At 52.0% G+C, this 12,557-nt stretch overlaps 2 protein-coding genes across 6 annotated transcripts; one reads left to right on the top strand and one right to left on the bottom strand.

Annotated features, from left to right (window-relative positions):
* Positions 1 to 1,307: 1,307 nt before the first annotated feature.
* Positions 1,308 to 5,127, bottom strand: CDIPT (CDP-diacylglycerol--inositol 3-phosphatidyltransferase). 2 transcript variants are annotated; one of them, XM_059692329.1, is made up of 6 exons: positions 4,996 to 5,127; positions 4,201 to 4,335; positions 3,318 to 3,471; positions 2,803 to 2,884; positions 2,395 to 2,476; positions 1,308 to 2,277 (listed from the first exon to the last, which is right to left on the bottom strand). In XM_059692329.1, exons 2-6 carry the CDS (start codon positions 4,292 to 4,294, stop codon positions 2,132 to 2,134), a joined length of 558 nt encoding a protein of 185 aa, XP_059548312.1. In that variant the 5' UTR covers positions 4,295 to 4,335; positions 4,996 to 5,127; the 3' UTR covers positions 1,308 to 2,131. The 2 variants fall into 2 exon arrangements, with proteins under 2 accessions (XP_059548312.1, XP_059548311.1); XM_059692328.1 differs by lacking the exon at positions 4,996 to 5,127 and adding an exon at positions 4,434 to 4,797.
* Positions 4,958 to 11,669, top strand: LOC132232766 (putative protein T-ENOL). 4 transcript variants are annotated; one of them, XM_059692326.1, is made up of 7 exons: positions 4,958 to 5,085; positions 5,862 to 5,946; positions 6,186 to 6,336; positions 6,602 to 6,635; positions 6,824 to 6,881; positions 11,407 to 11,457; positions 11,547 to 11,669. In XM_059692326.1, exons 1-6 carry the CDS (start codon positions 4,982 to 4,984, stop codon positions 11,440 to 11,442), a joined length of 468 nt encoding a protein of 155 aa, XP_059548309.1. In that variant the 5' UTR covers positions 4,958 to 4,981; the 3' UTR covers positions 11,443 to 11,457; positions 11,547 to 11,669. The 4 variants fall into 4 exon arrangements, 3 of the variants coding, with proteins under 3 accessions (XP_059548309.1, XP_059548307.1, XP_059548310.1); XM_059692324.1 differs by having other exon boundaries at positions 11,407 to 11,669; XR_009452474.1 differs by lacking the exon at positions 4,958 to 5,085 and having other exon boundaries at positions 5,247 to 5,946; positions 6,102 to 6,336; positions 11,407 to 11,669.
* Positions 11,670 to 12,557: the final 888 nt, after the last annotated feature.

Genomic DNA, 12,557 nt, shown 5'->3' on the forward strand with positions numbered 1-12,557 from the left:
GAAACATCAATGATGAGAATCATTGACCAGCTGCCTCCTGCACACCCCCTACTGGGGATCGAGCCCACAACCCTGGCATGTGCCCTTGACCGGAATTGAACCTGGGACCCTCAGTCCGCAGGCCGACGCTCTATCCACTGAGCCAAACCATCTAGGGCAAACCAGCAACCTTTTTTTTTTTTTTTTTTAATATATTTTATTGATTTTTTACAGAGAGGAAAGGAGAGGGATAGAGAGTTAAGAAACATTGATGAGAGAGAAACATCGATCAGCTGCCTCCTGCACACCCTCTACTGGGGATGTGCCCACAACCAAGGTACATGCCTTTGACCGGAATCGAACCTGGGACTCTTCAGTCCATAGGCCGACGCTCTATCCACTGAGCCAAACTGGTCAGGGTACCAGCAACCTTTTGATGGTGCACAGGGAGATGCCCAATCAACTGAGACACACCAGCCAGGACTCATCATTCTTTTTTTTTTTTAGTCTGCAACCTAATTTTTTCCCCTGGTAATATTTTGCCTATTATTTTGAAAGATCCCTTCAATGGCTCCATGTGGCCCTAGGATAGTCCAAATGCCCTACTGAGCTTCTCAGGCCGCCTGATGGCTCCCCTCAATCTCTCACTAGTTCTCCACCCCCAACCCCCAGCACATTTCAGCAACATGATCTCATCAGGTTCCATTTCCGAAACTAGCTCTCTGGCCTCTGTCCTCAGCTGAAAACCAGCCCTCTGCGTTCTTCTGTCTCCAGACCCGACCAGCTTCCAAATTGCCCACACCCTTCACCAGCACCTACCTTACAGCACTGCCTACTCCTATCCCCCAACAAACACCTCCCTAACCGCATGACCAGGTCCCCCGCTGGCCTGTGACCTCCGCTAAGCACACACCTGCTGAGTTTCAGCTCTCTGGACACGTGGGCCCCCTGACTACGCTAGTATAAGAATAAAATGAGTAACAGCTGCAAACAACCCCGGCATATGGTAAGCTCAATATAGTTAAAAAAACACACACAAAAAGCCAGTGCCAGACAGCAGAGAAAGCTCAGAGGGCAGAGATGGCTGCTCGGAACAGATGCCCAGAACAATGCCTGCCATCCAGTAGGTGCCCCAAAAACGCTTAAGAAGGAACAGTGATTCTCGACCTTCTCGGGAAGAACTGATCACCTGGAGGTTATTAAAATTGCAGACTTCTGGGCCCATCCCTAGAGACTCCAACTCTGGTTCAATGTTCTAGAAGCTGAATTAAAAGGGGGAAAAAAATACCCCACAGGTGGTCTAAAGACTTCACTGAGAAACCAACTGGTCCTTGTGAATATTTATTAAGCCGCTACAATAGGCCCGGTTCAGGTTAATCTTCATGGGGGGATAGAGAAGGAGCAGAAAAGTCCGTGCCCTTGTGGAGTTTACATTCTAGGGGCTAGAAAACACCAGGGACAGAAATAAATGCAGACAGCTCGTGACAGTGTCGGAGAGGAAATGAAGCAGGTGGGCAAGGGGACATGGCCTGACCTTGGGCGGCAGGGAGGTCTCTGTGGAATGAGAGGAAGGAGAAGGACCTCCTAGCCAGCCCACACGGAGGGAGAAGCAGCCCCAGGGACCTTCCTTCTTCTCCAAGCTCCTCACCCAGGCCCCAGTCCCAGAGTATTTCACAGGGAAGCAGGTCCAGGACAGTGAAGCCCCTTTATTATCCAAGCTCTCAGAGCTGGGGCCGACGGGACAGAGGACGCTGCAATGGGGAAGGATCCAGACGGCTCCTTGTGCCCAGCACAGGACCTGCAGGCTTCCTCTGGCCGGTGGCAGAGTTTGGGTACCCCGCCCTGACCCCATCTCCCTCACACAAGTGTCCCTCCAGTCTCGGGCCAAGCCAGACCCCAGGCTAAGCCAGCAGGGGTGACGATGCCCAGCCCTCAGATCAGCCTCTTGGTGCCCGGGAAGCACTGCCTGTGTGGGCGGGGTCTCCTGAGCCTCCTTCCTGATTTGGAGCCCAGGGGTGGGACTGGCCTGACCCACTTCCAGCGGGTTGAACACATTAGGAAGACAAGAGCCTGGACCTCCTCGGAGGAAGAGGGGAGCCCGTGACACAGGAGACTCCCAGGGCAGGGGGGCCGCAGGGGCTGAATTCCGAGGTCACTTCTTCTTGGCGCGGTCGGCCGCATCCAGGGCAGCCATGTTGCGGGCGGCGGTGATCAGGTGGATGACGCTGATGAGGGACTTCAGCAAGGCGACAGGGGCGGTGATCCACAGTCCCAGTCGGAAAAGACCCACAGAGCCAACTGTGGGAAGGGAGCAGGGCAATGCTGAGAACACGGGACGCGGGCGAGGGGGAGGACCCACATCTCCCTGGGCAGGCCAGAACCTCCCACTCTCCAGCCCTGCCCCTCATCTCCTACCTAAAGGTCCCTCGGAGAAACTGAACAGGTAGAGGAGGCAGTAGAAGAGTTCATTTCCAGCACACAGGGTAAACAGAGCAGGCTGCACAAACAGCAAAAGGGCTGCTTAAACAAGAGGGCGGGGCAGTGTGCAAACCTCCCCCACCCTCAACACACACAGGAGCGGGGGCCAATCTCTGAGAGGATGGGGAGCTGGGAGTGTACTGGGGAAGTAAGGGAGTGGATGGCAGGGAGGAATAAAGAGTAACTGCAAGATATTACTTCTCTCTTCAAAAACCACCTACTGCCCGAAGGATTCCCAGGCCCTCCCCACCCCCACACCTCAACACCTCAGCGTGTAGGGCTCTCCTCCCCTGGGACCAGGGCCCCGCCCAGGGTTTGAGTAAGTGAGGGGGAGGAAATGCTCACTCGGGAGGTGTAGTAGATACGAAGCACTCGGTTTCCCGACAGGTCGATCATCTTGTGACTTTCACTGCCCCGGACCACAGAACTTGGGGAGAAAGCAGAGGACTCCATGAGCGTTCATTATCGCCAACACCCACCTAAGCCTCTTCACAGCCTCCACCAGGAGGGTACAGGGATTGCCTCTGCTGTACCCAGGAGGCCCTGGAGCCCCGCTGAGCACCAGTTTGGCCCAAAGCCACACAATTACTAGTTGGGGACAGAGTCAGCATTCAAAAGCCCCCGTTCCCGTTCCTAGGAGCTGTTAGCTATTTGGAAGCCTTGACTATCCAGTCAGAAGCGTTTTAGGGATTGCTTAATCCAACTGTAGACAATACTGAAGTTCACCCAGAGAGGACCTGCCATGGTTGTTCAAAGCAAGCTGAAAAGGAGACCTCTCAGAAGCCTGAAGCCATCCCAGACACCCTCCCTGGCCGGCTCACCCCTCCCTTCAGCAGGCCAGCACCCCCAGAGCTGCAGACCTGTGGAGGTGCAGCCAGTGGCTGGCCACATCCAGGCTCATGCTGAGCTGGAAGAGCAGGGTGGCACGAGGGTAGAGCAGGGCCAGGTTGACCAGCAGGCACATGGTGGCGCAGCGGTCGGTCAGCATGTCCAGCATGGCCCCAAACCGGGTCCCTGAAAAACGGGGCAGTGAGTTGGGAGGAAACTGTTTCGGGGGCAGCGGATCTACAACAGGGGCCATAGGTGTGCATCGCTCTGATGCAAAGTCTAAAAGATGAAGATTGTCCACCATCCACTGCCTGGGGAGGAAAGCAGGCTGCCCCACGGGCTGCGAGGTCAACGGGCAAAGTCCACCATGACATGAAATGAGGAGGCATGGGAGTGTGGAGAGAGAGTGGAGGTGGGGGGCAGGGTGGGGGTGAAAAAGCAAGTTTACAGGTAACGCATCAATCCCAGAACCAAGGGTCCAGGTGTCAAGACAAGGAGACTGGAAGTCGTAGGGGAAGTCTTGGGGGTGGGCCTGGGGCAGAGACTCAGCACTCCATTTGCCACCTCCCTTGCCCCTGCACCCGCCCTCTAGCAGGCCTCGGGAACCGTGATCGCTGTGCCAGGCACAGTAGCATCCAGGACACACCTGTTGGAGGACATGGACTCAAAGACCTCCAGCACTTCACTGCCCATCCAGTCTTGCTATGACACCCCCTCCCTAGCAGTGGGTTCTCCCCCTCAGCTCGCTTAAACCCCTTCTGCAAAACCAGGCCACGCAGTTCTGCTCGACAGAGATGAGAATGACAGCGTCCTTGGATCCCAGGGCACCTGCCCACCCTCCGGTCCCCAGGAGGCAGGAAAAGGGAGCAGCGGGTTGTTGTGCCTCAAGGTTGGCTGGGAGGAGTTGTCTGTCACCTTGATTAAGGATTCGCGCAGCGTATCCATCGAAAGCGTCCAGGAGTCCGCTCAGCAGGTAGAAGGAGGAGGCCGTGAGGGGGCAGCAGGGCATGAAGTAGAAAGAAATGATGGCGAAGACGATCCGGGCATAACCTTGGGATGGGACGGGGGAGACGGATGGGGCGGGATCAGGAGGGCTGCCCAAGGCCCCTCTCCCTGCGCTCCGGCCCGGCGCCGTGGGCAGCACTCACCAATTAGGTTAGGCACAAACAGGAAGATATTTTCGCTTGGCATCGCGGCGGCCCCCTTGCCGCCCCGGGCCGATCCGGGGGTGCCAGCTGTTCACCCAGAGAGGATCTCAGCCCCGCCGCGCGGCCTCACCCTCCTGCCCGGCGCACCGGCGGCGCCCACCGCGCGCCACACCCCGCTGCCCGCGCCCAGATGTGAAAGCTCACAGCCCGCGGGAGCCCGGGCCGCCCCAGCTGTGAGCCGGGCGCAGGGGGCGCGCACACCCCGCCCTTCCGATGGGCGGACCCCCGCCTCCGCCCGCCCCGCAGTCTCCAGCTGCGGTCCCTCCTGCTCCAGTGGTGCTCAGCTTCCGAGAATCTACTCTTCTGCGCGCGTACTTCCAAAATTGGAGAAAGGAAACGGAGGCCTTAAAAAATGGCAGGGCCCCTTTAAGACCTGCCCGCTTCCTTTTCCTTTTCCTCCCTCCGCCCCTTTCCATCGGCTCGTACCAAGGCACGGGGGGGGGGGAGGAAGGGACGGAGAAGGGGAGGTCCGGAGGGGAGAGGCCTCGATGAATATCCGTACTTTGCTTTCGGAGGCGGGTGTGACTCCCTGGAGACAAAGACGAGGAGGGGAAACTCCGTCCTCCCGCGTCCCCGCGTCCCCGGAGGCGAGGTGATGTAGTACAGTCCGCGGCGTCCTCTCCCCGCCCCTCTCCCGGCCCCCCGGGCGCTCGCGGGCTCGGGCGGCGGGCGGCGGCTAGAGAGGCTGGAGGGCGGCCGGGCGGGGCTGCCGCGCGCGTGCCCCTAGTGGTGGGAGGGTTAGGTCGCAGGCTCCGCCCGAAGCGCACCGCCCCGCAGCTGGGACCTGCGGCGGGCGGAGGAGAAGCCGGAGCAGCGCGTGCCACTCGCCGGGAAAATGCTGCCCCCGCCCCTCCCGGCCTTTGGTTCTGGAATCCCTCATCTCCTGGCAACGGGGCCGCGGAACCCCGCAAACACCAAGGGTTTTATAGGAACGGGCAGCGGCGTCGCCGCCGGGTCCCCTCTCTCCTACCTCGGCCTTCCTCCCCGCTCCACCTTCCCGTCCCCGCGGCCTGTCACCGGGCCCGAACCCCCCCGCCTCCCTCCTGCCCGGTAGCCCAAGACTCAGCCCGTCTGCCAGGTCGGGGCGGCCTTGTTTGGGACGGGCTGTGGGTGGGAAGGAAAGAGGCCCCGGCGACCGGACCGGCGGGAGGGGGTTACCGTGGAACTTCCCACCCAGGGGGGGGGGGATTTAAGGCGACGGTTTTTATTTTATTTGTTTACTTCCCCCTTCCTCCCTAGAGAACTACGGAGGCAGGACGGTTTTTTATCTAAAGGCCTGCGTTAAGCCTGGGCCTGGGGGATGAATGGAGCGGGAAGGGTGTGGAGGAAGTGGGCCGGTTTCTCAGCGCAGATTCCCACTGTCCCCAGGGGGATGGAAGCCAGTCCCACCAGGAGTAAGGAGAGGAAGGGGAACGGGCTGTCCCAGGCTGCAGCGTCCTTGAATGGAGGTTCGGTGAGCATTGGAGGGGGCTCTAGAGGTGGGGGCGAGCCCAAGTAGAGTCTGGCCCGGGCACCCAGACTCCCCCTAAGAGACTCTACCCCCAGCACGAGGCCCTGGGGCCCCAGAGACGGCCCCCCACTCACAGGGCCTGCTGGGCCACATCTCAGGGCCCAGCCCTTCAACTCCTTAGACGCAGGGCCCCCAGTCTGCAGGAACTCCCAGGCTGAGCCCTCTGACTTTCCCTTCGCCAGAAGCCTTCACTATCCCGTTCTGAGGAGTTCCTGGCCCAGATCAGCACAGAACTCACCGATGAGGCCTTGTTTGTTGCTGGCTACCGCGTGAACTCTGTGCCCAGCAAGGAAAAACAGACGCAAGACCAAGAGACGCAGATATACAAACACGGTGATTCCCCCGTGTCGCGACCACTGTGTCCAGGGACTCTGATAACTCTAGTTCCAGCTCCTGACTCCTTCCCAACCACAGCTGACTTCTCCAGGAATCTGCCCATCTCCCCTGTCTCCCCCATCTCACAGCCAGACGCCCCCCACTAACCAGGACCCACTCCTCACTGCTAGCTAGGAACCCCCGCAGCCTCCTCCCCAGCCCATCTGGTGGCGGCCATGTGCTGAGGGGTAGTCCTTTCTCTGACTGGGGCCTCTGCTTCCAGAGTTCTTCACCAAGACCCAAGGCACCGACACTTGGTGAGTGAGGCTTCCAGGGAGACGCCCGTTGTCCCGGGAGGAAGATGAGCCTGTAAGGGGAGAGAGCGCGGGTTTGACAACGTCCCATCTGGGTAGGGGGACTTTTAAACCCGGCAGTCCTGTTCTCTTCTGCGCGACCCTGGAATTCAGAGTTCTCATCCCTCTCCCTTCCCTTCCACCATCCCCAGCTCTGACAGGAACCATGCCTGCACCAAGGCACACCTTCTGCCCTCCCGTCCTGACAAGGTATGTGCAGGGTCCCCAGAGGACAAGGTCATTCGGTAGTAACCAAATATTTAGGAACTTGGGACACAGAAAAGAATGATACGGTCCTTGCTCTTGTAGAGGTCACAGTTTAGCGTGGGGCCAGTCAAGTGTATGGCCAATTACAATGTAATATGGGTGAGTTCCCGTAACAGAAATGGAAACAGCAAGAAGAGCACTTATCCCTGATCAGTTGGGACAGAAACAAAAGGAATCATGGGGCTTCCTGGAAGAGGTGACACGACAGAATTATCCAGGGGAGAACATGTTAGTAGGCAGGGGTTATAACAAGTGTCGGGCTTGTGTGAGCTAAGGCACAAAGGTGAGTCTCAGTAGACTGAGTGTGAGTATATGTGTGTGTGTCTTCCTAGGGCAGGGGAGAGGTGAGACTAGAGTAGTTAAACTGTTGGGAGTATCCAGGCAAGGTAGCCAGGGACTAATCAAGAGAACTTACTAAGATCCTTATGTGTGCTTTATTAAGATCTTTCTTTCTTTCTTTCTTTCTTTCTTTCTTTCTTTATTTATTTATTTATTTATTTATTTATTTATTTATGTGTTTGTTTGTTTGTTAATCCTCACCCAAGGATATTTTTTCCATTGATTATTAGAGCGAATGGAAGTGTGTGTGTGTGGGGGGGGGAGATACGTCTAAATGAGAGAGACACATCGATTGGTTGTCTCCCACATACACCACAACCAGGGACCGAGGATTGAACCTGCCACCCAGGTACCTGCCCTTGACCAGGAATTGCATCTGTAACCCTTCGGTGTGTGGGCCAGTGCTCTAACCACTGAGAACACTGGCCTGAGCAAGATCCATAGATGTTTTCCTAGCCGAGGAGTCATTGAAGAGATTTGAGCAAGAGCAGTTGGAATTTTAGATTAGTCATTCTGGTGGTCCATGGGAGAGTGAATTGGAAAGGGGAGAGACCAGAGGCAGGGAGGCCAGTTAGAAATTACTCCAAGAGACTAAGCTAAAGATGACTAGGTCCCGAAGTGTCACAGTGATAGTAGAGATGAAAGCAAGGGCAGATGTAAGAAATAAAGACCAACCCAAAGCAATCTGTTTTTAATACAATCCCTATCAAAATACCAATGGCATTTTTCACAGAACTAGAAGAAATAATCCTAAAATTTAAATGGAGCCAAAAAGGACTCTGAATAGCCACAGCAATCTTGAGAAAGAAGAACAAAATTGAAGATATCATGCTACCTGATATCAAACTATACTACAATGCTATAGTAATCAAAACAGCATGGTACTGGCAAAAAAACAGACATCTAGATTACTGAAACAGCCCAGAGATAAACCCATGTCTGTATGGTACAATGGAGTAGTGACAAGCTATTCAATAAATGGTGCTAAGAAAACTGGATAGATACATGCAAAAAAATGAAACCAGACTACTCTCACACCAAATACAAGAATAAGCTCAAAATGGATTAAAGACTTAAATATTAAGATCTGAAATCATAAACCTCCTAGAAGAAAACATAGGCAGCAAACTCTTGACATTGTGCTGAGTAATATATATATATATATATTTGGATATATCTCCTCAGGCAAGGGAAACAAGTAAAAATAAACAAATGGGGTTGCAGCAAACTAAAAGTTTTTACACAGCAAAGGAAACTATCAACAAAACAAAAAGACAGACGTATCTATTGGGAGAAGATATTCACCAAGGATATATTCAATAAGGGGCTAATATCCAAAATGTATAAAGAATTCATACAACTTAACACCAAAAACCCAAACAATCGAATTGAAAAATGAGCAGAAGACCCGAATGGGACATACAGTTGGCCAATGTACACATGAAGTCACCCTAATCATCAGAGAAATGCAAATTTAAACCACAGTGAGATATCACCTCACACCTGTCAGAATGGCTACCATCAGTAAATCAACAAACTGTTGGCCAGGATGTGGAGAAAAGGGAACCCTTGTGCACTGATGGTGGGAATACAGATTGGTGTAGTCACTATGGAAAACAGTATGGAGGTTCCTCAAAAAATTAAAAATAGAACTACGTTATGACCCAGCAATTGCACTTCTGGGTATTTCTATAAAGAAATCAAAAACACTAATTTGAAAAGATAGATGCATCCTTGTGTTCACTGCAGCATTATATGGAAGCAACCTAAATGTCTGTCAATAGATGATTAGTACATATATATATACAATGGAATATTACTTGGCCATAAAAAAGAATGAAATCTTACCATTTGCAACATGGATGGAACTAGAGGGTATTATGCTAAGTGAAATAATTCAGTCAGAGAAAGACAAATACCATATGACTTCACTTATATGTGGAACCTAAAGAACAAACTGAATGAATGAATAAAACAGAAACAGATTCACAGTTACAGAGAACAAACTGAGGGTTGTCAGATGGGAGGGGTTTGGGGGATTGGTTGAAAAAGGTGAAGGGATTAAGAAGTACAAATTGGTAGTTACAAAATAGTCACAAGGATGTAACTAAAGCACAGCATAGGGAATATAGTCAATAATATTGTAGTAAGTATGTATGATGCCAGGTGGGTACTTATCAGGGGGATCACTTTGTAACTTACATAACTGTCTATATAACTGTGACTATGCTGTACACCTGAAACTAATATAAAATAATGCTGAATGTCAACTGTAATTGAAAAAAGAAGAAAAATAAAGACCAGGAAGATTGAGTTTGGTAATCGATTAGAAATATTAGCAGGGGCGAAATGCAGGAATCAGATGACGGCCAGGTTTCTGATTTGGGTAATCTAAGTCTGATGTCGTGCTTCTGTTCGGAACTCCACAGTAGTTTCCATTTCGGAGTAAAAGCCGAAGTCCTCCAGCGGCTTACAAGGCCCTACATGATCTCTCTCCTCCCACCCATTGTCCCTCCAACCTCATTGCCTAGAACTGCACCCTGCTCTACTGCACTCGGTCACGCCAGCCTTCTCGTTCCTCTTGGAGCGCGGACGTCATCCTTCCGCCTTTGAACAGATGGGGTTTGAGGTGCCCACAGAAACTCCAGGTGGAAATACCCTGTGGACAGTTGGAAATATGGCTTCAATCTCATTGAAGCAGTCTGACATAGGAGGGAGGTGGCGTTTGAAGGGTGTGCAGTTGCCCTGGGCAGGGTGGGGGTGGTGTACAGCGTAAGAAAGAAGAGGGTGCTGCGGATGGAGGCTTGGGGAACCTCTCCTCTTAAGAGATTGGCAGAGTGAGCATTGACCTATGAACCTGGAGGTCACAGTTCGATTCCCGGTCAGGGCACATGCCAGGGTTGTGGGCTCGGTCCCCAGTGGTGGGTGCGCAGGAGGCAGATGATCAATGATTCTCTCATTATTGATGTTTCTCTCCCTCTCTCTGAAAGTAATAAAAACATTAAAAAAAAAAAAAAGATTGGCAGAGGGGGAGAGAGGGATTCATGAAGAAGGCAGGAAAGGAACTGATAGTCACCAAATGTTTATTGAGTGTCAATATGTGTCAGGTCCAGCAGGCCATGGGAATAGTCATGTCTCTGACAGAGGCTGCTACTTCAAAGGTTCACGACGGAGAGCAGAGGCAAATACAGCTCACAACCAGCCCCTCTTCTTGTCCTCCAGGCTCTGACTCTAGTGCCTTTAGGACATTGGATCTCTCCCAATTGGTGTTGGAAGCAGCTTCAAGTAGCATAAAAGCCGGGGCCCGAGTAGCTAATTTGCTGTTTACTGGATAGTCTCGGCAAGTTGCTGCCCTTGCCCCGTGTGTCAGATGGGGACCTTGGACACAATGCCCTGTGAGGGCCCTGCCTGCCCATATAGTAGTTTACCTTCCTTTCCTAATGGTACTTCATTGGGGATTTCATCCCGAGCTAAATAACACCCCTTCATCCACCTGCTGGCCCCTGGTGGTCCCAAGAGACTTTTCCTTATGCTCAAGAAAGAACATGGAAGCTTACAGATCTTCGAATTGCCCCTTGAATTGTAGGACATTGTAGGTGGTCAAAATATTGAGTGGGGGAATGGATGAATAGATTGGGGAGGGTAAGTAAATGTGCGAATAAATAAATGGTAGATAAATTCATTAGTTTAGTAAGCACCCACTGTGTGCCAGCACTACTCTAATAAGCACTCACTGTGTGCCAGCACTACTCTAGGAGCTGGAGTATAGATGGGAGCCAAATAGAGTGCCTGCCTTCAAGAAGTTTAAATGGGGGTGGGGGCGAGTGATTAGATGGTAGAGACATGGGTGGGTGGGTGAATGAGGGATAGATGGATGGGCAGACAGATGATGAGTGGAAAGATGGATGGGGAATGTTGGGTAGATGTGTGAATGAATTGATGGATGGAAGCAGAATGGTGGGTGGGTAGATAGATGATAGATGGGGAATGGTAGATGGATAGATAGGTGGGGTAGGGGTTGGATGGATAGGGGAAGAATGGGCGGATAAAAAAAACATGGGCCTTGGATCTAGAGTCACAGCCTCAAAAATAAATAAATAAAGAGTCACAGCCTCTTTTTCTTTTCTAGGGAGCCCTGCCTAGCAGTTTGACCTCTGAAGGATGATCCCAACCCCTTTTGGTACTGCTCTCGGCCCCTCATGCCCTCCCCCATTCTGTGCCTCTACAACATGCCTCAGAGCTCCTTTCACACTCATTAATCACTTCCAGTCATCACCCCTGAAGCCTCCAGAATGTCCTGGAACCATCACACATCCCTCCACCCTCAGCTGGCAAGGACACCGCCAGAAAACCAAGGCATAAATAAAGAGACAGATCCTTCCCTCCTCCCAACCCTGGCAGTGCTCGGTGTGACTTCTCTGGCATGGAGATGCGGGAGGAGTGGCCTTTCTTTTTCTTTTCCTTTTTTTGTCAGATGTGTGGACATACTATTGGAGCGGTTTTAATTCAGGGCGTTATCTATCAACCTGCTGGCAGAGGTGTGCTCATGGATCCCAACCCAGCCTCCTAGCCAAACGTTAGCACCATAAGGTCCGGGCCTGGCATCTGAGCAGGTCCACTCTTGCCACCTCTGCCACCAAAATCGGGCTGTGGTCTCCCCTCTGAGCTTTGGGGTCTCCTGCCGATGGGAACATATCACATCCATTACTAGCCAGAGGCAGTTCGGCAGGCTTTGTGGAGTTTTCATTTACATTCCAGTCTGGTCGATATTGTAGCTTCCTGAGGAAGTCAGTTCGTACCTCTGAGCCAGTTTCCTTATCTGAAAATGGGAATAACTGTCCTTGCCTCACAGGGTTAAAAACATGCATACAAAGTTCTTAGCACAACGCCTGGCCCAGAATTAATGCCCCAAACTCAGGTTATTATCAAGATCAATTTGCCCCATGTTCTCCTAAAATTCAACCCCCTTTTGAGTATTTCAGTATCCTTTTGAATGTCCTAAATGTTTAATTGTATTTAAATATACATTTTCAATGAAGTAAAAGCCAATTAATTTAGAAACTCTTTAGACAAACAGGCTATAGATTCCTTATGTTAAAAATTAAAGTAGAAATGGACACAGGATACAAAGTAAGCTCACGGGTTATGACATCTGCAAATATCACCAATACTTGGTAGACCTACAACAGCAGATATGCTTAAGTGTCAAAATGTTGAGTGGGTGGAGATAGTACATTTGGATACAAAAATTCTCAGGAGGCGGGTAAACATGAGACAAAT

Source organism: Myotis daubentonii, chromosome 4 (assembly GCF_963259705.1).
Source record: "Myotis daubentonii chromosome 4, mMyoDau2.1, whole genome shotgun sequence".
NCBI classification, from domain to species: Eukaryota; Metazoa; Chordata; class Mammalia; order Chiroptera; family Vespertilionidae; genus Myotis; species Myotis daubentonii.